We start from the raw sequence: 26848 nt of genomic DNA on the forward strand, positions 1-26848 counted from the left end.
TTCATTTAGGGATTACTATATTTTCATTGAAATTGTTCTCGTGAACTAGGACAAATAATCTTCACTCTTAGGGAAGACTGATTTTGTTACCCTTGCTAAGTGGTAACATAGAAGGCATTAACAACTTTATGGAATTTTGTTGTTAATGTAGTTGAAAATTAAACTCTAGTCCTGGACATAAGTTGCTAACATAATATATGCATTCCATGATTTTTACAGACCTCAGATTAAATTTTCTTTTTTTGTCTTTGTTGCATTTTAATTTTTTCACTCTTTCAAGGCATTAGTATAACATTCACTGTGAGTGAACCAATTGTTCAAACTAAGCAAAACCCCTACAACTACACACAGAAGAGGTGGCTCTTCAATATGGTTTAGGTAGTTTTTAAGCTTTATTTTAAAATAAAGCTATCTCAGAAGCTTGATGTTCAGTTTTGATCTGTTATGCAGGTTTTTTTATGGCTAAACCTGTTCAGATTGTCTCCCCTGCTTACCAGTCTTATCTAATGTAAATACAAAGAGTTCATAAAAGTATTATATCCTGGGTTTGACTCAAATATGGTGGTATGACTTCCTGTTGGCTGTTAAAGTTTTTTTTGCTCATTATGACTGGTAATCTCCAAAATTTTATGGGTCCACTCATAATATTGCCTCAAAGCCAAACCCACTCATTCCATAGTACAGGGAAGCAATTACTGCTATACAGAGAGCACCCTAATACTGACTTCCCCCTCTGGGCTCAGTCAGACTCTTCTCATCCAACATCTTCTCACATGGTTTTGTTAAACAACTTGATAATGTGATACTTAAATCTCACAGAAGGACAAACCTGGAGATAAGAAAAACCTTGGTAGGTGTGTAGCAATGTGTATTGTTTATAATTCATACTGAGTGGATTACAGTTGCCTGTCAGAGATCTTGAACTGTCTGAGCTTTTACCTCTGTCCCATGTAAGGCATGTTCTTCTGCAGCCTGGGTAAAGGGTGGTGGTCAGGAGAATTCTCAACTCATTAATTGAAGGTAATGGGTCACATTAGGTAATACAACTTTCTAGATGCATACAAGACAGTAGAAGATGTCTTGAACAGCCTGGAGTTAAGACCTTGTTTAGTTAACCTACTGCGCTTGGAAAAAATTCAGCCTTTGGCAAGAAAGTAAAGAGTTCTTTATTTTGAAGTTACTAACTTCATGTGGCTTGAATAATGCTTTCTGGAGTGCCTGTGGCATACTCTTTTGAACCCATGCAAAGAGCTTGTCTGGAAAGTTCTTGAAGAGGAAATTATGAGCCTTAGCTGTCTTGAGGCTTTGTGTGTATGAGCTTGATTCTTGGCAACCTCCCACATGGGCAGGTGTCAAGTCAGTGCAAATCAAACCCTTCCTATGCAAGCTACCTCAAAATACCATGAATCCTATCCTTGTGTCTGTTCTGGTTCTGACACTTGCTGTGCTCAGAGCTGTCCTTGTGTTCACTCAGTTCCGTAGTAACTGCAAAACATGGCTTTGCTTAGTAGCATCCTTCAGCTAGAGGGGTACAAATGCCTTTAACTCTTCTAAGATGACAGGAAGTGTTTCATTGGAGATGACTTTGTTTTCCATTAATTAGTCAATGAGTTTCCAGAGCCCTGTCTGTTTCTGCACCCATTTTTTGTCTTTGACTGAGCCATATTGCCCAGTAAAAATAAGAGGCTTTGTGGAGATTAGATTTCTGCTTCCTTCTGTCTGATAATAAGATTATTCATTATTCATAAAAACTGCCATGAGGCCATTGTAGGGACATCTGAAGAAGGTTAATGGCTCCTGTGCAGCATGTTTTCGTCTTGCTGATTTACATAGCCTTAGTGCATACCAAGAAACCAAATCGAGTTCAGATGTCTTCAAAAGGACAGCTAGTGCCAGAGGGTGAAGAAAACACACGCACGCACACTCATGCACACGCACACTCACACAGACACATACATACACACACACACACAGACACTCACACTCACACACACAGACACTCACACACACACACACACTTGCCCACGTGGCAAGGCAGAGTGCTGCAGCTGGCTCCAAGCCAAACCTGCAGCACTTGATGCCTTGTTTGTTTTCTGAACTCTGATGCTGGCTTCATCTGTGCCCTTCACCCGTTCTGCAGCCATGGGCTGAGTCACCAGCAGGACAGGCTGTTAGCATGTGGCATTACTCAGAGGCTGTGTTAATGATAACCAGACACTAGCATGCTGCTTTCTGGGGCAGCTGGAGGAGTCTGGTGTGTGTGGATGTGTACTGCAGAAAGTGTGCTCTTAAAAGGTAGCTGCTGAATGTAGTAGGTATCAGGTGAATCCATGACTGTAGAGAACCAGTCCTTGGAGGAGCAGCTGAGGGAGCTGGGGGTTCAACCTGGAGAAAAGGAGGCTCAGGGGTGACCTTACAGCTCTCTACAGCTGCCTGAAAGGAGGTTGTAGCCAGGTGGGGTCCTAGGCAGCCAGCAGCAGGATGAGAGTACTTGGAAAAGATTGTCAACTATTGGACTGGGCTACCCCCAGGGACGTGGTGGAATTGCCATCCCTGGAAGTAGTTAAGAGAAGTGTGGATGTGACACCCGGGGACATAAATGAGTGCTGGACTTGGCAGTGCTGAGTTAACAGTTGAACTCAAATGATCTCAAGGCTCTTTTCCAACCTAAACAATTCTGTGATTCAATGGCATTTTTGACTTGGCAAGTGTTTGGACTTCTTCAAGAGTCTGAATTATGGTAAAGGAGTATTCCTTTCTTCTTCTTGCCAGGAGATTGCCAAAATTATTTGAGTCCTGACTGCATGGCTTTGCTGGTATCAGGAGAAAAAGCTGCAATTTTGAACATAATCCTATGCTGCGTGTCCCATCTCATTGCAGAGGCCACACATGGAAACACAACTCACTGTATTAGTCATCAAATCCTCTACTTTAACTCTTTGTTGCATGGAAATGTTAAATAGTTTATATTATCCATCTGTTTAAATAAGCAGCAGTATACATCAAAGCACGGAGGTCATTGCACCTGTATAAAAGCTGTTGTGTCAAGGTAGACAAATTTAAATCTTGAGTTTTCAGCCCACTCCCAGGTTAAAGTTAAGTTTCTTATGTTTCCTAACATAGAATTAATGAAACCCCAGAAAAAAACCTGCTTGCAGTCTGTCAGTCTAGGAAGCTATGGTGGAGAATGTATTTTGAGACTCATTTGGCAGAGCTAGATGGGTTAGTTTGGGTCCAAGCAGAGCTGTTATCTCTGGGATAAGAACTTCTGCCAAGCAGAGCTGTTATCTCTGGGATCAGAGCTTCTGCCAACAGCAGCTTTGTGTGCAAGCTAGAGGGAGTTTGACCGCAGCAGTATGTGGGAATCCAGTGACCTAATAACAGATGATGGATCCCAAATTATCTGTGTTGTCCTCTCCTGATGCTGCTCCTTTTTTTCCACAATTAAACAGCTGGCATGACCTCTCCTGTTTCAAAACTATTGAATCCTGGTTTGGAAATGGGAGAGCAAGTATAGTGGAACACCTCTTTTACCAGTGTCTATGTGACCAAACTAGCACCTTGGCCCTAGAGGGGGGGATGCTGCAGGCAGTTTTTGCTTTGACTTTTCAAGTTAAGTATGTTTAAAAAGTTATTTTAAATTAAAATATTAAATGCATGCTGCCATCAGTAGTAAGAACAGTTGGCAGAAATGGGTGTGGCCCTGAGGATTATGTTTCTGTAAGAGAATCAGTTTTGGCTGTAGCTGGCCTGGGCACTTCCCTGCCAGCACCTATCCCAGGATGAAGAACAGGGCTGCACAAACCCAGCCAAGAGGCACTGCTATTCTGGGGATGGCAACGTGTTTGTGCTGCTTAGATTGGGACAGAAAGGGATGATGAATCTTGCACAATGTAACTTGAGTGGCTCTCCTACAAGTCATTGGGAACATTTTATGTATCCAAGGTCACATGGAATTACAGATGAGAAGAGGAGGGTAACTGGTGTTTTAATGGCAGGGACTGAAAAAGGCTGCAGCCACCTTTTGTAGAGAGATCATAGGAAAAACACAAGTGAAAACAGGCTTTAGGTTGCTTTTGTTACTCAGTGCTCCCAAATGTGCCAGTGAACCTCTGCTCTCAAATTCTGATCTTGATTGTTTATGTTGGGATGGGAGGTTGAGTGAAACAGTACTTAAACAAGAGTCTTTAGCATAGTATTTTAGCTATGTCTGTTTGCGCAGCACCCATTTCTTCACTTTTGCAAATGCTTTTGACTAGAGCCACAGAACTGTCTTTATTGTGTTCTTGCCCACATGAAAGTTGAGGACTAGTCTTCCAAAACTAATGAAAACACATGTCTTACTGAAAATGCTTTGTTTGGCTGTAGCTGTGCATAGTATCAAGTACCTTACTTTCAGCAGATTAAAAAATAACGGGTAACTGGTCATGCTGCAAGGCTCAAGTATGGAAGCACTCACGCTTCTACCTGTATGTGCTCCTGGTATTCTTGTAATATTGTTATTTAGACTTTTTATGGTAAGGAAACAAAAGAACCTGATTTCTCCGTGGTTTGCTTGAAAGTTAGGGCCACTAGTAATAATTCCAGTATTGTGAACTGGCTCCTCTAGGACTGAGCTGAAAGCAATACATTGCAGTGCTCTAGTTCTTCTAGTAAACGTTAAAGTACTAACTTCCAGTGGTTTTTTTCCTGTCAGAAAAGAGGTAAATGTTGTATTCCAATTTACAACAAAATAAAATGTTACTGTTTATCCTGCTTTACAGTAAAAATTATGTCAATGTGAAATTATTTTGGCAATGTACAGCCAAATTGAGGCTGGAGGGTTAAAACCCAAAAAAACCTCATTGCTCACTGGACAAGTAGTATTTGTTTAGAACAGATTTGATTACAGTGTTGATATTGAATTGAAAGCTGAGCTGTTACTAGTAACAGGAATTTATGCCCATTGCTTAGGAGGCAGCTTTTGCACATCAGTTGCCTTTGACAGCAGAATGCAGCTATCTTAAAGAGCCCAGACTGGTACATATTCTGCCTTTTCTTGGTAGTTCAGCCATTTCCCCCCAGTTCAGCTCTCCCATAGATCAGTTGCCTGTAGGGCTGTTCAAACATTAGAGCTGACACAGGGAAGACAGATATGGTCAGAGTAATAGGGATCTACCACCCCTTTGAACAGCAGCTCAGACATACCCCCACACTGAAGGCACTGCTGACCTGTATCTTTTTCCCTCACTGGAAGGGGAAGAACTAATTCTGAACTGTTGCTTCTTTCTTTTTTTTCTGCCCAATCAAAATAAAACAAAAGACATATAATAATGCAGATTGGGCAGGGTCATAAATATGTATTTATGAAGAGGAGGTGATTTCATTAAAAAAGCAAAATGTATTGACAGTCATCGAAGTCTAAGTCTCTTTTTGATTTTATTCCTTTAATTTTTTTTTTTTTAGAAGCCCAGCTCATGAGTGACTCATGAATTCTTCTGTGGCTCTGTATTCCTTTTAGAATACAGTTTTCTGTTTGGATGTGAGCCTGCTGTGTTTAAAAGTAGATGGGAGAGACATTATCCATATTTCTGGTTTGCAGGCAGTGTCTTGTTGGCTGATGTCTATAGCTCTGTGTTTATTCATAGATACAGTGCTTCCAGGTACAAAATAAAGTGTTGCACTTAAATTTGTAATATTTGCATAAGTGTAGGATTGTATATGACACACATATTGTGATTCTTTTGTGCTCAGAACTGCAATTTTTAAACTGTTTACTGGATTTCTTATATTTCTTTGAATTTCAGAGTTTGTACTAGCTGAAATATGATTAATAATTCTTATACAAAGCTATTTGAGTAACAGCATTTATACAAACTAGCTTTTATATGAACGCATCTCTCAAGTTTCCCATAACAAGCAGAAAGGCAAGAGCTATTCTGCAAACATTTATAGATGTAGGAGAAAGCTTTGAAAATTTCTGAAGGGAGCCTTTCTCTCTGCTGTTTCTCTCCTTAGTCTGAGCAGGGAAGAGGTGTTTGGATTGCCGAACAGGACTGTAACAGGGATGGCAGATCACTTACCTGTATCACTTATCCCTGTGTATCTGTCTAAATGTTTGGTTTCACTTGCTTTATAACATTATGCAGGAATCTATCCTGAATGTCTCAGCTTGTCTTTTCTCTTGGAGGCTCATATTTTAATATGGGCTGTTATCAAAGATGCTCAGATGCAAACTGTCTGGTGCAAGTGTGTTGTAGTGTGACTACTGCACTGCCCTCTCCTCCACGAAAGGCTACAGTGTGTATTTACTGATGGAGTTGGAGGGTGAATAGTTACTCTGGCACTCTGTGCATCTTCCCAGCTTCCTAATGGAAGACTTTGCAGTCTTAGGCAAGGGGGTATTGTCTCCTGTAAGGATGTCCTTAGGATATATATAAAAATGAAATTTTCCTATTCTACAAATGTGCCTGGATTCTCAGCTGTTAATGCCTAATCCCAGGCCTTCTGAAAAATTTTGCCCCATCTTTTCATATTAGTGCAAAGGCTGTTTTTGCGAAGACTTGAAAACACTGGTGCTTCCTGTGCTTTTGCTTCCTTCCACCCCTGCCTCATTAACAAAACCACCTATACACAGTAGCTCCAGATCTACTCCCTCCACCTCTGAAATCCCAAAGCAAACCATATACTTGTGGACTTGAATGTGCTTAAGCATTCCTAAATCAGAGCTTCTTGGTTTGGGAAGAATCCCTATGGTTTGTGGCTCTTGGGACTTTTTGGGTCAGCAGACCTGCTTTGAAGTATGAGCTTTCCTAACAGTAGCCAGTAATGGATCCAAATAGTGACCGTAACCACAGGAGTATTTTGTGCCTCCTGGACAGTAATGCCATAGGGCTCTTCTGTACTGCTCAGGCAGATACCATAAACCAAAGACAGACATGACTAATAGTAAATGTTAAGCTAAGTAAAGTACATGCCATTTACTTGCTCACTTCTAAACGTCTGTCAACTAGAGATCTCTCAAAGTAGGGATTTATTTCATGAGAACTGATTTTCTCCAACTTTGTTTTGTCTCCAGAGTCTTACTTGCACTTGGACAAACTGAGAAGTGTTTCCATTTCTCTATGTCACAGGGGAGTTTTCTCTCTTGGAAACTGTTCCCTCACTGTTCTGCTCTTAAGTTAATGATGCAGTGATTCCCTTATGGTTTGAGAGATGGAAATAAGAGTGAAAATAGGTAAATATCTAAAGGGAAGGTTTGCCTTGCTCCTGTTCTTTAGGACAAGACCCCTGTAGGAAATACAATTACTGGGATCTTTTGGTATCAGGAGAATCTATTTTTGAAAAGTATCAGAACAAATCAGTTGGTACAAGTAGTACCATTACTTGGTGGGGGAACACCACCACAATCCCTCTCCTCTCCAGATTTCTTCCTTTTGACATCCATTCTTGAACAAGTGAAGGAGGATTTCCCATACCTTAATAGGCAAATTTATTTTGCAGTGCAGAATTTCTGTATAATTGGGTTTTAGAAAAAAATAGGAGAAGGTATGGAATGAAAATAACCAAGGAGTATTAGATATTGAAACTAAATATCTGAAATACCATCTTGGTTGGTGAACTGAATAGGTTTTGGTAGATTTAAAAGAATTCTGTGGCCTTAAACTGAAGAAGTATTATATTAGCTGTTAGGAAGTTTCCTTGTGAAGCCACATGGTTGCACCTCCCGAAGCCCATGTAGGAAACACAAGTCACTGTACTTCCAAATTAAGTAGGCATGTGTTTACGTAAATTAATACTGCTCTGTTGAAAGAGCAAATGCTCAAAAGCCATGCTAGAAATGTGGAGTAGCAAATAATTCTCCAGTTGCAGAGACCCTTCCATTCATGATTGTGGCTTCTTGCAAGGAGCCACAAAGTAGCTGTGAGTTTCTCTTCATTGCTTGTCTGTATTTTTAGAAATGAAGTACTAGACCATAGATTAAGAAGAAATTTCGTTCAGGATGTGTGTGGCAGAGGACATATTTTCATTATGGAGTAAACTAGTAGGGAAAAAACCCCCAAGATTATTTAATCCCATTAAAAAGAAGTCTTGTGAAATCTCTTTGCACTTTCAAAAGGAATGAACGAAGCAAACACAAGAAGCAGCAGGATGGGGGAATGGAGAGCTATGGAGCATAGCTAAAAGACAACTGGTGAAGGATCAGAATGCTCAGAACAGTGTGGAGGGAGGCTGGCATGGTCAGAATGCTGACAGGAGTCGGTCACTACCAGAGCAGCTTGGGATGCTTCTGCTGTGTTCATAGGCTCACAAATTTGTTCTCTGCAATATGAGAAATGCTGGTAGGAGGCATTTCATTAGTATTCCCAGATGAGATTTCCTAAAGTTCCTGTGGCTTCTATAGATCACAAGTTTTTCTTATATACTTACTCCTTTCTAGAAAAGAGGCTTGGGTGGAGAGACAGGGATTTGCTTCTGCTTTCTTTCTCTGAGGCTATTCTGTGACTTCAAAGAGGAGCAAAGGAACCTGAAGTATGCCATAAAGGAGGAGGTTCTGTCAATAGCATGAAGCCATTGCACTCTGTTAGCCAACAGGGTCAAAATAGTAGCAAGAGTTAATGCAGCATGGAGCTAGGACATTTCCATATTGTGCATTTAATTCTACATAAGGGCTAATACTATATAAAGGAAAATTTTGAGTATTTCCAGTGTTAATCTTGATTTACATTTAATGAATCATCGGCAAAAGTTCCTCCTCTCCTTGGCTGCTGTATTTTCCTGCGTGGCCCTGATGCCTGTTGCAGCCAGACATGTTGCTGTTGTTTTTCTAAGAGCAAGTCACAGTAGTGGGAAGAAGCTTGGCAGGGTAGCACAACTCAGAGCCTGTTAAAAGCAGTATCAGTTTGAAACTACCTGCTTAAAAATAACGTGGCATTTGCTATTGCAGCAGCTGGTTAATAAGCAATTATTTTCAACTTAACAAAAAAAACCCCCAAAAACCCAAACCCAACTGTAACCAGGATGACAGCTCCTATTTCTGAAATTAAACACATGATGACCAGTCAGCCTAAGACTGATCTGTGGTATCATTTCTCACCCTTCTCATACCTAGTTTTAAAACACTGTGAATCTATTTGCTATAGAAGGTGCAAGAAGACCTTTGGCTGTTTCCTGTACAGATAGAGGAGCTGATGGTGTGAAGAATCACCCAGAATTTGTGAAGTCTGTAGCCAACTGCTTATGCTCTGCAGCTGACAGAACAGCTCCAGATCTTCATGATGGGAGATTACTCTAAAGTACAGAAATCAAGCTTTCATGTAGATGTCAAATCCAAATTTCTTGTCTGATGCTTTTTCAAGCAGAAAGAATTTGCCTAAGGCCAAAGATTGCTTTATTGGTCATTCAGTGCACTGAGCTGGCATTTGCATGCCTTGCCCCATTTTCTTCTTGTGTTCATAGGTAAACCTATTTTCTCACATATCTGCAAAAAGGTTGCATAACCCTTTTTTTCCCTACTACGGCTATACACCCTTTGCAAACTTCCAAAAATGTTTATATGGAAAAAAACTTCATTGCAGCAAGGTATTTTAACTGCCTTCAGGAAAATTTAGTGGGAATAGGGAAAGAGTGAAGTACAGCTAGTATTAAATCATCAGCCAGCTCTTCAGGCTACCAGCATATGCTCCTGGGACCTTCCTCTGCTCCATCGGGCACTTTGTAGTGTTCTGGTCTACTGTTGGTAAATCCAGAGGTACTATCACAGTAAGTCCATTAAAACACCTTTTGTTAAAAGAACTTGGTGTGACAGATAACTTCTGAAGTGGCTAAACTGTATTTTCCCTAGTGGTGAGTTTGAGGCCCACAGAAATATGCAGTGCCCACCAATTTGAAGGGGAAAAATTTATTTCAGTTTAGTCTTAGATGTAGCTTCTTTAGAGGCTGATTCTACCCTGACCTTGCTATTAAAGAAAACTGTTTATGGATAGGGTTGATGTTTTTGATGCTCCATTTATAGCTGAAAATGTCAGCATGCCAAAATTATGATGTAAGTTACTAAAAGAAACATTCCCCAAATGTTTAACTTTGGAAAGTATCACCTCTGCATCTACAGTGTCTTCTCTGTGCCTGTATTTACATGGTAAATGTACTGCTTCTCAAGGTTAGCCATGGCTTTTGAAGTTGGCAGTGGAGGGTTTTACCGTCAGGCACCAGTGCTGCCTTGGTGCCTGATGCTTGTGTGTTGGTTTCTACATTACTCAAGACTGTCAGCTGAGGTTTTGTTCTTGGCCTGAAGTTTCTAAGTGTCTCTGTGAAGATATACTTGAAATGTTAAATATAACTTCCGAATGTATTGTTTTGTCGGTGAATGCAGTAACTATGGTGCTTTCTTTGGTGATAGGATTAAGTTTCAGAATAAATTCAATTATGTTTACAGAATGTATTTGGAGAAACTAGAGAGCTAGACAGATGTAGACAGACAGATCCTAGACAGACCACAGAAGAAACAGAGCTGGGGTCTTGGATTAGATTAGATAGGAAATAATACTGCAAAATTTAGATAATACATCAAAACCACAGATATACACAACAAAAGCAGACCTGAGGGGAGGGAAAATACATGGGAACTTGAAATATCCACCAGAGTGGTAGAATGGTTAATAGGCAGCTGAAAAGGGTGAGGAACACAGCTCAGTGAAATATACCAGTGACAACGGAGAAATGCCATCATTACATCAAGTTAGTTCTGATACTTAGCTACAGCTATAATGCTATGCTAAAAGCTGATAATACTAAAGGTGACTGGAACTGAGAATGAAGTTTAAAAACTTGTCAGCTCTATGAATAGTAAATGTAAACTATTTTGTGTATAAGGCTTACATGTAGTTCATGCAGGAGTAAAATACTGGTTTGACTTCCACTGGATTCTTTTTAAGCCTTAAGTGGCTCTAGTATTACCAGCACCTTTATCCTGAAAATACTCATTTGTCATATTGGTACAAATGGAACAATATGATGGTTTTATATATAAATTAAAGTCCAAAACTATCAAACCCTGCCTTGGCAGCCTTAAAAGTACAACTATAGCACCTAGAACAGCTGTGAATATTACTTCAGTAAAATTTCAATTAACTCTTTGAAAAGACCCAACACAATTTTACTGCATCTGTGCTTTCTGCATTTTGTAACTAATTTCTCTTTTTCTTTCAGCTTTATCTTCAGGCAAGAATGAAAGGAGACTGGGCAAGACTTGTACGTCCTACTTTACAGTTTGGTCTTATTGCTGCATCTATCTACGTGGGTCTCTCACGTGTTTCTGACTACAAGCATCACTGGAGTGATGTTTTAACAGGACTTATCCAGGGTGCAGTAGTAGCTGTGCTCATTGTAAGTAATTCCTGAGGGGGTGGGTGGGTGTGAATGCTGTTTTTATGAACAGCACCTTAGAATTGCAGGCTGTGTTCACAGGAAAGCAAACCTGTATTTCTAACGCTTCAGAAATTGCTGAAACAGGGAAACAACTCCTTGAACTGGTTGCAGCAGTAGTACTTTGGGGAGTGAGATAAATGGTAGTTTTAGCCATTGGACAATATGACATAGCCTCTGCTCAAGAGCTTTTCAAATAACTAAGATGGAAATGGTAACTGCAAACCAAGGCCTCTCTATATAAATCAAGCGTTTTGCTTCTAGCCACATTTGAAATCCCAAGTACAACAGCAGAGAACATAATATAAAGTAAGTTTTATACAGTAAACGGGGGAAAAGGCCTTGAATGAGTACAGCACCAAAGTGTCTGCCTTTGCCACCTTACACAGTGTTTTTTCAGTCTGATGGGAAACTAAAGCCCTTCTGCACCATTTCTTGTGTGCATTCCTAGTACTAAAAATGTGTTCACAACAAGGAACAAACATGTGAAGCTCAGCTGTACTGATGAGTATAAAGTTATCCCAGGAAACAGACACTTGCCTAAACTTGTCACAGCAGGCCTGGTTGTCTGAGTGACAACAATTATACTGGGTATCACCAGAATGCAATGGCTAATTCATCCATACATAATTTTGGATCAATGGGAATTGAGGTCTTACTGACAGATTCAGTTATCAAGAACTGAGGCTCAGCTGGGAAGAACAACCTCCAAAATAAATGCTTTGTCAGCTTTCTCAGGTCAGAAGGGCTCAAGACAGCTGTCTACTAGTTGCAATCAATAATCAAATCTTGGAGCAGCTCTGGGAAATCATACAGGCTGCATTAGCTGTTACTAAATGGCAACATGTTGGCATAATCCTACCCCTTTTTCTAAGAAACAGTTCAGAGAGTAAGAAACATCAAAGAGGTGAGGACACTTTTATTAGGAAAACAAGTTTAGTCAAGGATGTTGGATGATTCAGAAGGTGCTTGGTAATACAAGAAAGAGTAGAAAGTAGCATTACAGAGAGTAGAGTTGAAAGGTCAGGAAATTATTTTAAAAAATATACACTAGCACCAACCACCACCCTCAGACTCTTATCTGAAAGAACCGATGAGTTCCTCTCCAAAACCAGCAAGCTGAGGTTAGAGCATAGCAGCACAGCAACTACAAACAGATCATCACTAAATTGAACTGAGGGAATCTGGCATTAAGTGGAAGCTGAAACTCCCCTGGTCTGTGGCTAAAGCAGTGTGCTGGATCATCAGCCAGCTGCCAGCGTGGTGGGAGATTGTTTCTTCTGCCATGGACATTCAAGTGTTCTGCAGTTCTCGGGGTTGCAGTGGGAGGGGAAGACACAATACAGTAAGGGAAAGGATCATGTGAGGCTCTCACTTATTGCACTCCAGGTAGCACTGTGCCCAGCACATCTGCTATGGGACTTGGTGAAATGAGTAGTGGAAGACAGCAAGCTGCAGAACTGGATCAACCACCTGTCTTGTAGTGAGGGAGATGTCTCCTAGCTGTGAAGAAGTGAGGTGGTATGTTTAAAAGACTGCAGGAAGGAACTACATAGGTAGAGCTGGCCTTACAGATGCTGGGTCCAGCTAAAGCACCATGTCTCCTGTTCTTTTCCACCTAAATTACAGAAAAAAAATTTAACTAAACTTGCATTGTGGGCCCTCCAAAAGCACATTTTGCTCCTTCATTTAGAGCTGTTCAAACTATGGCTGTTGTAATGAAGCAGTGCCTGGTAAGGCAGTCAGTTAGCACAAGCCTTGAATTTGGCTTAAACCATCAGTGACTAAATGGTCAATGGCAAGGTGAAAAAGCTATTGAAAGAACAGATGTCTGAATCTTGTACAAGACTTCCCTGCCATAAAATGTTTTTAACTGATTAAAATTTTTATTAGTTCCAATCATAGAATTTGCCTGCTGCAGAACCTTGTTTCAAAGACTTGTGAGTGCAGGAATAATTTAACACTGATTAACGCTTAACACTAATTTGTTCACTTAGGTTGTCTATGTGTCAGACTTCTTCAAAGTGAGAGGATGTACATTTCAACCAAAAGAAGATTCCCATACAACCCTACATGAGACTCCAACAAATGGAAATCACTTTGGCAGCAATCATCAACCATGAAGAATGACCCATATCAACTATATTGCTCTGAATGAAAACAATTTCACAAGTCTAACTCTGTAATATAAGTAATTGCCTTTAAGGGACTGCTGCTGCTCTTGGATGCTCACTTTACCTGTATATAGTAACATCTACCACAGTTATTGTACATCTAAACTTTAAATTTCTGTTGGTTCAAGCTCTTGCTTAAAAGAAAGCTATTATAATTGTAAATTTTTATTGAAAACTGTAACAAGTTATATTACATACACTGCTGTTTGTACATGCCTTGTTGAATCAACTGTGGTTTAAGTAAACACCATTAAAAGGAATTACTTGATATGGAAGCCACATGTGACACTGATGAATTTGTTCCATCATGTCAGTATAGTTTCTGGAAGACATCTGCTGTTACAGGTAAAGGCTTGCAGCAAACACAATATCTCTCTTGATTTTTGTAATCCCTATTAAGAAGGAAAAAAAATATTAATATTGAAGAGTCTTAACTGTAACAACCACTAAAGTACAGTTATAAGCATGTTACAGGTTATTAAATGGAAGTCACTGTACATCCATTCTTAGCCACCCTTTAAATCAAACTTTGCAATAAAGATGTTATCTGGCAATACAACAGCAATGGTGCTGTTTACCACGATGTCAACATGAGAAGTTCGCATTTCAAAACTATTCACCTTCAGTCCTCACAATCTGTGCAGCCCCTTGCCCCATCACTTTTCCTTCTAAAATTGCTTAATGTACTGTGAAAGTGAAGTACATACCCTCTGCAAACTTATTTTCCAGTTCTGTGTTCCCAATGGCTTTTGCAGCCTGGCACATCTGCCGAAGCAGTTCTTCTAGCCGCCTCATGCAACGAATTATGCTACCTGTATGAAAGAGCAAGGGACAACATTGTGCCACATCATGTAACTGGTCCTGAATTGCTCAAAGTAATTGTTCCTTCTACAACTCTGTTCAATTTATCTAGAAGCCAAATATCTTAAACTTAGTTTCTGTTTGCACAGTAAATGTCTTTGTGAGGCATTTGCTTGAAGCTGTTTCCAAATGCTTGTCCTTTCTACTGTCTTTACATTCTCTAACTAATATTTAATCACACTACTTTCTGGGCTGTTGAGTAATTCCTAGCCGACTTTTTCTTTCAATAACTTGTTAAGACTTCCTCAAAAAGCATAGACCAGTAGGAGATTCACAACTTAGCTGCTTCAAGAACTACCACAGGTTTATTTTGGGATTGTTTTTTATAAGCCTTAGTTCTTTTCTTGGCAAAGGCAGTAATAAAACAGTAAGTGATCTATCTTACCAATCCTGAGCTACTCAAGAGTCCATGGACCACTCCACCAAGCCATTGCATGGTTATAATGACACACATAAGCATCTTGCCACAGCTCCTACACTGCAACCAATACCCACTTGTGATTTATTATGCATTTATCCCCTTTTTGAACTTTCCTCACAGCTCAGCCCAAGTCACTGCTACAAATTTCACAAAACAACTCTAAATGCTTCTGCTCTTCTGGCCACAAGCAAACAGCATCCTGTTTGGTCCTGATCTCCTCCAGCAGCATCTCCGACAGTCAAAATTACTGTAGGCAAAATAACTGTTAATGGGTAAATATGGGATGAAGGGCTTGAGAGCAGCCCTGCTGAGAGGGACTTGGGGGTGCTGCTGGATGACAGGCTATATGACCCAGCAATGTGCACCTGCAGCCCAGAAAGCCAATTATATCCAAAGCAGTGTGGCCAGCGGGGCAAGAGAGGTGATTCTGCCTCTCTGCTCTCATGAGACCCCACCTGCAGTGCTGCATCCAGCTCTGGGGTCCCCAGCACAGGAAGGACATCAACCTGTTGGAGCGAGTCCAGAGGAGGGCCACCAGGATGATCAGAGATGGAACAGGTCTCCTTTGAGGACAGGCTGAGAGAGTTGGGGTTGTTCAGCCTAGAGAAGAGAAGGCTCCAGGGAGACCTTATTGTGACCTTTCAATACATGTAAACATTCAAGGTCATGTTGGATGGGGCTCTGAGCAACCAAATCTAGGGGAAGATCTGAGTCTCTGCTCACTGGAGGGGGTTTGGTTTCTACAACCTTTTTACTACCCCTTAAGATATAATATTTGGGGAAAAAAAAACAGTATGAAAAGAGCATTGTTCATAGCTCCTGGGAAAGTGGGACGTGATAAAGTTAATGCTTCTCTTCTAAAAAGCATTCATAGGGGCTCACTAGGCCATGACAGTTTCTACAATGAGAACAGTTTGTGTAAGAGCAGCAGTTTGTAAAACCTGTTGCAATGATAGGAGATGGAAAAGCCCACCCACAGGCTACTGAGCACAGAGCACACACCAACACAAGCGCCCTGAGGGCAGCTGCCCCGAGCATGGCAGTGCTGCACTGGGCAGCCCTGGCTCAGCTGTCAAAGATCCTGCTTGTCTCCATTTACAAGGCCAACCGCGACAGCCGTTCCAGGGAGCACTCGTTACAGGCACCGTAGCTGGGCTTGCTGCACACATAGTTTTATGTTCAAGAAAACTGCAATTTTAAAATGAATTATTATTGTTTATGCTTCCATAAAGCAGGAGCTGGTCTGCAGTTAACACATAAGACATTTAACTCTGTTTAGCGTTTTTCCCTAATGGCTTTTAAAAGCTGCTCTTATTTCTCCCCACCACATATTTCAGCTTAAAGACAAGGTATTTTCATAGGCAAATCAAGGCTACTCCACTTTGTGGCAAACACACTTGTTCTTGGAACACTTAGGCTTATTTTGTATTCTGATTTTCTTTTAAATCACTGCAGTTGCTTGGATAACCAAGGAAAACTACTCTGGGATTTAGGAACACAATCCATTTAAGGCACACATAACCAACAATGGATGCCTGAAGTGCTTCCCTTCATTTTGGATAGGGACAGAAAGCACAGAAAACCAGCCTACTGAAAGTTAAGGGAAGAATCATGCATTAACCCCTGTTAAAAGACATGACCTCAAAACAGGCCACTAGATCTCATTTTGAGGAAGCTGGCACTATTGAGTAGAACAAAGCTGACTGTCTTAGTACAAATATGGTAAATGGAAAATGTTACTGCCCAGTGTATTCTGAACATTAAAGTGTCAATGTAAAACATAAGCCAGCTGCTTCAATGTTCCACATACTCAGGGTGCTTCCATAGCAAACGGAAGGCTCAGATACTCATTGAAATAGGAGGAATCTACTGATTGCAGAAGCAAAGACTGCCAGGATTTGTACTGCTCAAAAGCAACTTTCTTCAGAAAATTCCTGGGTCTATGCATTGGATTACATGCATTAATTATGTGCATGAATTCCCTTGTTATAAGGGAATCTGCAAACCTTTGCGAAGAAGAAAACAGCATTTGAGGGAGGCAACAGTGACACAACTTCAAAAAGGAAGACTCCTAAGAGTGGTGCATCCACCCTGCTCTTCACAACTTCCAACAGGCTGGTTTTTCATTCTGGCCTGACCTTCAGTGTTGACTGTTCTTGTTTGACAACCTCTAGGAACCAAATTAATCCACCTGACACGTTATATCTAGGCTTTGCAACTATCTCCATTGCACTTCTGTGCAAAACTATTCAAAAGAGAGACTTGGTTCTTGGCACTTTTCACTTCTGTTATCATTAAGTCAGCAGGAAGAACTGGTTATACCAAAGAAAAAAAAACTTAACTATAATGAGGACAAATGCAAGACCTGTACTTCCTGATGACAAGCATTTGGAACATGTTGTTTTTCCCTTTAACTAGAAAAAGTAAGCATTACCTTTTGTTGTAATGCTTAGAATTTCTGAGTTTTATAGAAAGTTTTTAGAATACAGAGATATCCCTTTAAAAAGGGAATCTAGATTCTAAATAATCATCAGTGTGTAAGTATAAATTTAAATATATAGTAAAGAACTTTTCCCCACTTGATTTTAGCCATACAGATGCTTGAATACATCTGAGTTTACAATAAGGTTATTCAGTATTACCACTCCCTGTTGTGGAATTATCAACTCATACCTTCTAAAGAACAATTGATTAGCGTACCTTCAAAGACATCTGTCATTTTGCAGATGTGAGCAAAGTTAGCTCCATTTGCCCATGTATACACAACATCCATTAGGTTGGGTCTGAAAGAATTCAAGTAATTTTCTTCATCAGTTTCCAGTTTTGCTTCTGCTGACACTTTGGCGATTCTTTTTGCACACTCCTTTAAAATAAAATATTTTGTATTTATATTATACTTAACCAGAGTTAAGAATTTAAGTGACAAAAAGACATGCACATTATTAGGTACTGCATTACAGGATGAAGTTTTCTTTTTAGTGTGAAATTACTCATAATCAGAAAGTAAACCACTCTTTACATGAAGTCTGCCTACACTAAGAATCTACAGTGCAGCAAGCAAGCTTATAAAACTTTTAGAGGCATGTTCTAAATTAGCATAAAGATTTCTTGCACACCATATAACGTATTATTAATTACACATTGCAAAATCACATGCAGTGCCAGCTGAATTCACTGATGGTGCAAAATTAGGTCTTCACACTTATTATACATTACTTATGAGCTTTGCTTGTGTTAACATTAACCTTGAGCTCAGATTTCTAATTACCTGCATTTGCCGAAGTGGTCCTGCCAACTGTTCAGTCAGTTTGGGCATTTCACTGGACTGAAAAAGAAAATAATAAACAATCTCAAGTGCTCCCATACATTTGCTCTATACCAAATTAAATGTAAAAGCAGAAGTTCAATGCATCATACTGCCACTCTACATTATTCCAATAAATTCTCAAACATATTGAGTGCCAAATATTAAATTACTGAATTCCCCGAATGTTTGTTCCTCAAACTAGACCAGAAAACAAAATCTTTCTGTACAGTATACCAACATTATGCGGCACCTGCTTTCTGGATACTTCCAAAATTCCCTCTATTTCGCTGTATCATAGTTTTCAACTGACAAATGAACTGCTATTAACTACTTCGACAATTACAAGCTTTTAAGAATACAAAATGTTTTTAATAACTTAAGCATCAGTGGCAATATATGAAAATATGGCTTTTCAAAATACAGGATTATCATTATGCCCTAGCTGTTTAGACTCAAGTACTATTGTTGAGTGAATCCCAATATTCTAATTAACAATGGCTTACCTTGGTTTCCCTTCTAAAAACAAACTGAATGCATTAGCATCTGCTGCCACTGGTTTTTCCATATTTAGAATCACCCTGAGTGTTACATCTTGCTACCTGCTTGCAAAAGTGTTTCATATGGAAGTTTATTTTTACTAATTTTCTGGGGTGATACTACCCTTTTATACGGCTTGCAGGTGGAAAGCAGTAACATCTGGTATTAAATGCCCATGCTTTTAAAAACATATGGTCTGATTTTAACAGCCTTCTGGGCATCAATTCCATATGGTACTGCCATTTCAATCAATAGTCAAGGGTACTGACCATGTAACGTAACACAGACATGACTGAGGATTAAATATATGCTCATCCTAGAGTGCAGGGTGCAGTTATTGCTGAGCATCTTCCTGAGATGATCATTCTACATTTTCAGTTATATGGAGGGGTATGTGTGTATTAATAGCAGCACATGCTGACAATCTAATGATACTGCTTCATTGCAGGAGGAAGACTGCAATTTAACACAACCTTTGGAGTGTCTCTTGAGGAAAGAGACTTTAGCATTGAAGCTGAAATGTTTTCGCCAAGTTCAACAGGAGTTCATGTCAAACATCTTAGGAAGCAATCAAAAATGTGCAATGGCTCATACTATTATGACCAATTTCTGCAACTGAATTAAAAACAGTATTGTTAGAAGACAGGAATGTCTAGAGTTCTTGAACTGAAGAAGTAACTCACATTCTCTTGAAACACGAAACAGCTGAGTAGTGCAGTTGCCTGCTCTGCAGACAAATCATTGAAGAGACCATTGAACATCATTTCCGTCAGGAGTAGTTCATCAGCACTAAAACAAAAAGAATGAACCTTAGGGGAAGGACTTACTGATATGTAATTTTTAAATGAAGAACTAATAATCTGTTTTCTGAAGCAACTGGATATGGATTAAAAAACCAGCATCTTAATTTTACTGTCAGAACACAAAATACACATACACACAGACAAGTGTACTAGCCTCTTAAGGAGAATGCTAATGATTAAGAGACTGCAACAGTATTTCAAATAAACTAAAAGCACTTACTGGACTACAATAAAACTCCTGACAGATCATATGAGTTAGTATGAATAGCTGAGTTAGTCAGTTTCTCTCAGACAGAATATCAAGAGATCAGAAAGAACCAGGGAGTTAGGTAACTTCAGAAAAGGACTAAAACTAGTACTGTTGCTGCTTAGAAAAAATTCAATTGGATATTTCCAAAATACTGAAGAAAGGAACAAACTTGCTTCAACTTACTTGAGGAATAAAGACTTAATCATGAATTATAAAAGTAACTACATGATGCAGATACAAACTCCAAACATACTTATTTGCATAAAACGCCTCTATTTTTGGGGTAATCAAAAAAATGCATAGGATGGGAGAAAAAAAACGTATGATTTTTTAAAAAGAGAGATGCGTAACTCAAACCGTTCCAGACAGTCAGGAAGTAGATAAAACTCAGATTCAGCTTCCCTACTTGGTATCAGATTTTGCAAGACAATTAGCTATCAAATAAACTTACCTGTAAGACAAGGAGTACAGCAGTCACTGTGACTTTTAAAAATACAAAATCCTGTCAAAATCTGAGTTACACTGTAAGATATTAAAGTCTGATTCATGATTTTTTTCACCTTTTTCAATATATATGTACCTGATAAATGTATTACAGTAAAATGCATCACTTCACAGATTCCTATGGAAGCAATTTCGTTCTATTGCAAACCTGTCCGTGACTTGGTAACTGCTGACAATCATTGCTACACTCATTTCTGAGTGATTGTACCAACAATCCTGGTCCAATGTCAACCACAGAAATCAAGACCTTCCCCTCATGCAATGTACAACATTACGTGAAAACACATGCTATTAAGCAAGTCAGGCACAAAAAGCCTATTGTTTTGCCATTTTCATGTCTACATTTTAATTTTAAAACCTATTGTATTTTGTCCTTAAGTTGCTACTTTACTTATGCTGCTTGAATCAGCATATTACCTTTATTACACAGAACAGAGTCTCTAAAGAATCCTTTTCTAGTTTTCTCAAAACTTTAAAATATAAACATAATGTACTAATTTTAGCAAGGACAATAGTGTGTATATACACGACAATGAACAGCTTGCACAGAAGCCAGTTACCTGCTGATTTCACAAGCAACCCGTCCTTTCATCTCAATAACATCTGAAGACGTGGCAAACCCCAGTCTTCTCAAAACACGCTTGCGGCATTTGAGTTCATCCATTTGCAGGACAGTTCTGGCTTTCTTCAATTCTCGCTTTGCTACTTTAATATCCATAGCAATCTGGGTGGGGGGTCAGAAGAAGAGGAATTACACCTTGCTGGTTTAACAGACGCAACTGTTTTAAAGACATTGTTTAATTTACATAAATGCCTCAGAACAATGGTATATGAACATACTATTTCACGAGTTGACTTGCCTAAGAATTCTAAGAGGAAGGTTTAAAACTGATTTTATAATAATAGTAAAAAAGTCAGCTCCATTTACCTACTGAAATCTCTGGTAAGCCTGGGAAGTTAAGCTATTTTTACCCACAGTGGGAAACAAACCAAATCAGTCCACACTAAATGACAAAAAAATTCTCTGTTGAGAAGTGAGCACTCATCTTCTAAGACCTATACTAAGTCTCAGCTAACCAATTATTCAATGAAATGTAAGCCAAAGGCATAATTTTCTGCTATTAGAACTTCTCCAGTGGCTTGCAGTTCATCACAGTCACCATCTACATCCTTACAGCAGACACCTTCACAAGAAGCTGCTCAGTCAATCAGGTCTTACCACAGGCAACTCTGTGCTGCCCATTCCAGAACCACCTCACTTCTGTGAAGTGGCTCCTGGAGAACCTGTTTTCCCAAGCAGCAGAAAAATATGAGAGCTGGTTTTATGCATAACTGATTTCAGCCTAAGACAGTACAACTCTATACAAAACAAGTAATTGCTTCCAGGCTGAGAGTCAGCTCAGGAAGCAGCAGCACAATGATTTCTCTGGTGCGCTACTCAAGCTAATAATCCCCATCAATTCAACTTAGGTTTGCACAAATGTATTAAAAATATCAATCAAAATTATCTATGAAGACTTTTCCTACACAGCATTGTGCTACGTCTAATCAGTGAAAAAGACCCCTGTAACCTTCTAATTCTTGAAAATTTCCTCTGAAGCTTTCTTTTCAGACGTACATTTGTACCAAGGAAGGGCATACTACCAACTCAGCCATTTTGTTAGTGAGATTCAGTAAATTTAAAAGAGTTGATTTGGGCTTTGCAAATAAAAATAAAAGGAAGTAGAAAGACAACCTCCCTCCCCCTCTGTAACTAAACACAAAGTAATTTGGTTTGTATCTTTACCTGTGCTTTTTTTTCACAAAGTTTGTATATGGTTTCCAAGTTTGGATCGTTGTGAAGAGGATGTGAATACATCCTATGCTCAAATGCCTCTATTTTTTGGATTACTTTTTTCAACCCTTGGTCCTTGATGCCCATGTCATCAATAGGATCTAGTAAGGGTACTCCATCAGGAAAACGTCTCTGTACCTCCTAAAATGATGAAAAAGTTTTTTTTTTGGAAGATAAGTAACAGTAAAATAAGCTGGAATAACTATAGAGACACAGGAGGCTGTGATGTTAAAGTTATGTGATGTTTCAAGAGTTTTCAAAATCTGTTTAAAATTACTTGACAAGGAAAAACAATTGACATTGTGGCTGCCAACGCCTTTAAAGAATAAGGGTGTGACAGAAACTTTACACAAATTTCTTTACAAGTTGCCTTGGGTTTAAGAGTACCTCACTAAGCAGAGCAGAGTACTTACACAGTCTAGTGGAACTTACCAGTACAGATTTTAACACACTTTGCCTGTTATCAATAGGCCTCAGGTCTTTTGGTATGTAGAGGCGGATACTGCTGATAGCTGAGACAAGATGCACCAAAACAGGAACAACCTATCAAAGAGAGTGTAGTAACTCATAAATCAGTAAAACACATACCTCTTATTATTGGTCCATGGCAAAACCTTTTCAAGGGAAAAGGAAGACAGTGCTCAAGAACACAGTAGCGGGTAAAGGAATATCAGAAAGCAGGAAAATGCGACCAATAACCTAAAGTATTCACAAAGAAGAAAAGTAATTGTCCAAATGGGAAAATTCTGAATGCAGTTACATGTGGAGAAAGACTACAACTGAAAACAAAACAGCAGCTTTTCTATTACCTTGCATCTTACTTATTGGAATACCTCTTCTGATCCAAACCAGACCAATTATTGTCATATACTTAACTAAGAATGCTACCAGCAGAGAACATCAAGACAGAAAATACATCTTCCTAAGTATGAAAACCATCATGACACCATGAAGAATCACTACTGTATTAAACTCCAAGGTTTAAATGGAGTTTCTGAGAACAAACCTGCAGACAAATTACAAGGCAGTGTAACTGTTTGTCTTGATATTTGAAATATCAAGGGTTTCAATTTGAAAATTTTAAATAGTGCAAATATTTTCACTTTAAAAAAAAAATCAATTTATTTTTAGAATGAGAGTTTTGCAAAGCTGTCCAGAGAGGTGGTGGAGTCACCTTCCCTGGAAGGGTTCAAGAAACAACTGGATGTGGCACATTGTGCTATAATGTAAGTGATAAGATGGCGTTCAAGGGTTGGACTAAATGATCTCGAAAATCTTTTCCAGTCCTAATAATTCTCATAAATAAAAAGGAATTCTGTTCCAGAGACAAGATATTGCTAAAAAAAAAGCATCTGTCAAATAGTACTACTAAAAATGGATTACTTTAATTTATTAAGAAGGCAGAGTTAGGTGTACAGATTCTTTATCTTCCTTAAATGCATCAGACCCTCTTTTACCAGTGTGCAAATGGTTTGGAAATGAAGATTTGGGAAAGTTTATAAGGAACTACTGAGAATAAAAACATGTAACAAACCTGCATCTCTCCTCTCTCATCAGGTCTGGCTGGCTTTGCAGACTCAGTAGCAGAATTTTTCAAACTGTCTTTGCTGCAGTGCAGGAGCACTTCGACTACATACAATGGGTCCAATTCACCAGAATTTGGCTGTTGAGGGTACAAAAAAAGAGCAGGTCTGTAGCAGTTATTTTAAAATACAAACAGGAATGAATGAAAAACACATGATTTCTCCAACATTAAAGGTACAAAATTAGCTATGTCTCTTACAGAGTATCAGCTCAGTGTTGCTCATTCTCAGTCATTCTCAAAACCCACACTCTGGTAAACTGATTGGAAGATCCCCCCACAGAAAAACACACTTGAAAAAATTGCCCTCCTCCATACTGCCAGAGTAGCTTAAAGTCTGATTGAAGTTTCAGCTGCATCTGCATTTTCTCCTGTATGTAGCTCATTTGAAGTAAGTCAGTATGCTTTAAAACTGTAATGCATATTTGCATCATGCTAGCAGTACTGAATTTTGCATTTGAAAAAACCCACCAAAATTTGGGGGATCTCTTTCATTTGCAGGTTTGCAGGTTGAAGTTTTCATGCACAACAAAGACCGCAGAAAAATCTTTCAAACATAACAGCTTGTGTCTGTGGCAAACAGAAAGCAGCGTCTTGCAGGGTGCATCTTTACACAACCCAAACTGTATCCATAACATCTGACATTCATTTAAGGAACACAAACATGTAGATGTGGTGATTAAAGACTACTGTTCACAAGGCCATAACCTTTTTTACACACCGCTTTAAAAAAGACTGGCAATAGTTATTTGGATCAACATGCAGTAGGGCTGCTCAAATACACTCCTACTATGAGCAAGTATTTTTAGGACTTCAAACAGAAGTAAGTTATAGGTCTAACACAAAAGGCAGACATCACCTTTTAAAGTACCATGTGTAAGCTTTTTGCTTCCAAATACAAGAGGAAAAGAAAACATTATTTTCAAAATCCCATCTTAACTCAGTTCACTTTTACTGGGCAATATTATTCATTACAAATCTACAACATACTATTTTATTTCACTGCATGCCAGCTAGCATTTTTAAGATATTCTCAGAAGTGCTACAAGAAAGTGCCATCATAAACTAAGGAGAAAAACAGAGTTATCCTGTTGTACAAGCTAAATTATTTCTTCAAGAAATGCCAATTATTTCCTGAGGAAGAAACTGTTCCTCTGAGTTATATCCTACATTTGCAGAAAGCACTCACAGCAATGTAGGAGATCCAAACCACTGCCACCCTCTAAATTACAATTTTAAAACACCCACATCTACCAGATCAGTATCCAGACAAAGCCAGGAAAGGTACTGCTGACTTGAATGAAGCTCACTCATAGCTGCACAAATGTGCTACAGAAAATACCAGAATTAGAGATGTCTAGAAAATGTCTAAAAAGAGAGGAAAAAATATTTTTACCTGTGATTGTACTGTAAACTTACTAGTAAAGCAGGAGTATAAAAATCATAAACATCTGCTGCAAATACTATTCTCCTTAAGTTTATATACACCAACATCCTTGAGAAAATGCTGCCTAGATGTGAGTCAATCTACAACTGCTTTTCTTAACGTGTACTGTTTCCTTCCATGCATTTCTTACAACAGTATAGGTACTAAAAACCACTACACCCTAGAACAGCAATGGACATTTCTATATGCAAGAAGAAGAGGAGACTAGAACCTTTAAAACAATTGTTAGCCACAGACTTCTCTGTAATATCAAGTTCAAATGATTCTTTAATTCATGCTGCATCAATTCACAGAACAAAATTAAGCCCTTTTGAGCAGAGTACTGAAGAATTATTTGAATTCTTAGGATTTTAGATTTGCCCTGAAACAGCTCTTACTTCAAGTGTTTGAAAACAAAACAAAATAAGAAGGATGATTGTGCCCCAGAACCAAGAAGGATAGAACAAATAACAAATTCAGAGTCCCAGGTAAGTAATATCAAACTTACGGAAAATTCAATGACCATGACACAGCACTAAAAGAGATGTTTATGTAGTAAACATTATAAATATAAAAGGATTATAATAATCTAAACAGGGAAGATAGAACTGCAGCATCTCAAATTTTGCTATCAATAATTGTTAAGAGACAAAAATTTCATGTCTAGAATCAGCGATGAAATAATACCATCAAGAGCACAACAGTAGCATAAGCTCACTGGTGACACAATCCAGTGGAAATAAAATTTCTCACTCAAAAACTTTTATGGGGTTTTATAAATTCCAAAGGACATAGTTATTGTGCTGCCTACTATAACGCAGGATATATAGCAAGCATTTCTGCTTGAGACAAATTCTATTCCGAACAACAGTAAACAGGAAAGTGCTGTTTGTATTGAGAGTTTCATGGAACACTGATTTTTCTAATCATATTGGAAAAGCAGCTACACATAATTAATAATAAACATAATTGACATAGCTCATGCATTTGCTTTCACAGTGCAAAGAAGAAGGAGTATTATGTGAAATACAGACATACTTTAACCTGAAATTCATTATTAATTGTACAGATTTCTCACTTAAAAAAGGATTTAGGAACTATGATATAGCAAAGAAAATTTTGCAACTGAACTAGTGATACAGTCTGAATTCAACATAATTCCTAAAAGTAAACCCAAAGAACTGCTCTTAGAAGCAGATGAAGGTCTAAAGATACAGCATAAGTAATATCTTTCTGGTACTAAATAAGTATACTTGTATACTTTAATTAGTAAAGGGGAATGACATCTGTGTCTCAGGACAAAAATGCATTGAACAGACACTAAAATGGGTAAACAATAACTTCTTTAAGTAATTTGTTTTGCCTCTGCTCACAGAAACTAGTCTTTCATACTGACTTTAGAAGTTACATAGCTTTAAATTTGTTCCTTAATTCCCAGCACCTATTGTCATTCTTTCCATCCACACACTCAGAAGGAAAAATTCAATCCAGCTGCTAGAACAACTTAATGAAAAAAGAGCTGCTGGAGTCACATCCATCTCTTGCAAAACAGTCCATAATTTCAAAGCTAATATTCAAGCCCAAAGGTTTATATAACAGTGAGACAGGCCAGATAGGGAAGGCAAATATATATGTGAATAAAATATGACACAGATAGAAGAAGTGCCTCCAAGTGACACAGAAGTTGGCAATTTCACAGAGAAAGCTGGGACTAGGGGACAATCTGGTTTATTGCTGTGCGTCTCT

At 38.8% G+C, this 26848-nt stretch overlaps 2 protein-coding genes across 4 annotated transcripts in view; one reads left to right on the forward strand and one right to left on the reverse strand.

Moving 5' to 3' along the window:
- PLPP1 (phospholipid phosphatase 1) overlaps positions 1 to 13852 on the forward strand; it is a 61606-nt gene extending 47754 nt beyond the window's left edge. For both annotated transcript variants that reach the window (XM_054282238.1, XM_054282249.1), the window contains exons 5-6: positions 11188 to 11364; positions 13401 to 13852. In XM_054282238.1, the coding sequence (XP_054138213.1) occupies positions 11188 to 11364; positions 13401 to 13526 (303 nt within the window). In that variant the 3' untranslated portion in view covers positions 13527 to 13852. The remainder of the gene's footprint in view (positions 1 to 11187; positions 11365 to 13400) is intronic.
- Positions 13853 to 13881: 29 nt separating this feature from the next.
- The window catches only part of MTREX (Mtr4 exosome RNA helicase), a 41813-nt gene continuing 28846 nt past the window's right edge, over positions 13882 to 26848 (reverse strand). The window contains exons 19-27 of one of the 2 annotated variants that reach the window (XM_054282221.1): positions 23629 to 23757; positions 22527 to 22637; positions 22047 to 22235; positions 20821 to 20984; positions 19387 to 19492; positions 18128 to 18184; positions 17560 to 17722; positions 14285 to 14389; positions 13882 to 13969 (exon numbers count right to left, since the gene is read on the reverse strand). In XM_054282221.1, coding sequence (XP_054138196.1) covers positions 13917 to 13969; positions 14285 to 14389; positions 17560 to 17722; positions 18128 to 18184; positions 19387 to 19492; positions 20821 to 20984; positions 22047 to 22235; positions 22527 to 22637; positions 23629 to 23757 — 1077 coding nt within the window. In that variant the 3' untranslated portion in view covers positions 13882 to 13916. Of the gene's footprint in view, positions 13970 to 14284; positions 14390 to 15314; positions 15460 to 17559; positions 17723 to 18127; positions 18185 to 19386; positions 19493 to 20820; positions 20985 to 22046; positions 22236 to 22526; positions 22638 to 23628; positions 23758 to 26848 lie in introns of those variants that run through there. The other variant, XR_008483305.1, reaches the window with a different exon arrangement.

The sequence above is a fragment of the Melozone crissalis genome, unplaced genomic scaffold, assembly GCF_028551555.1.
Source record: "Melozone crissalis strain CALT ecotype California unplaced genomic scaffold, PUWL_Pcris_2 ptg000005l_1, whole genome shotgun sequence".
Lineage (NCBI taxonomy): Eukaryota > Metazoa > Chordata > Aves > Passeriformes > Passerellidae > Melozone > Melozone crissalis.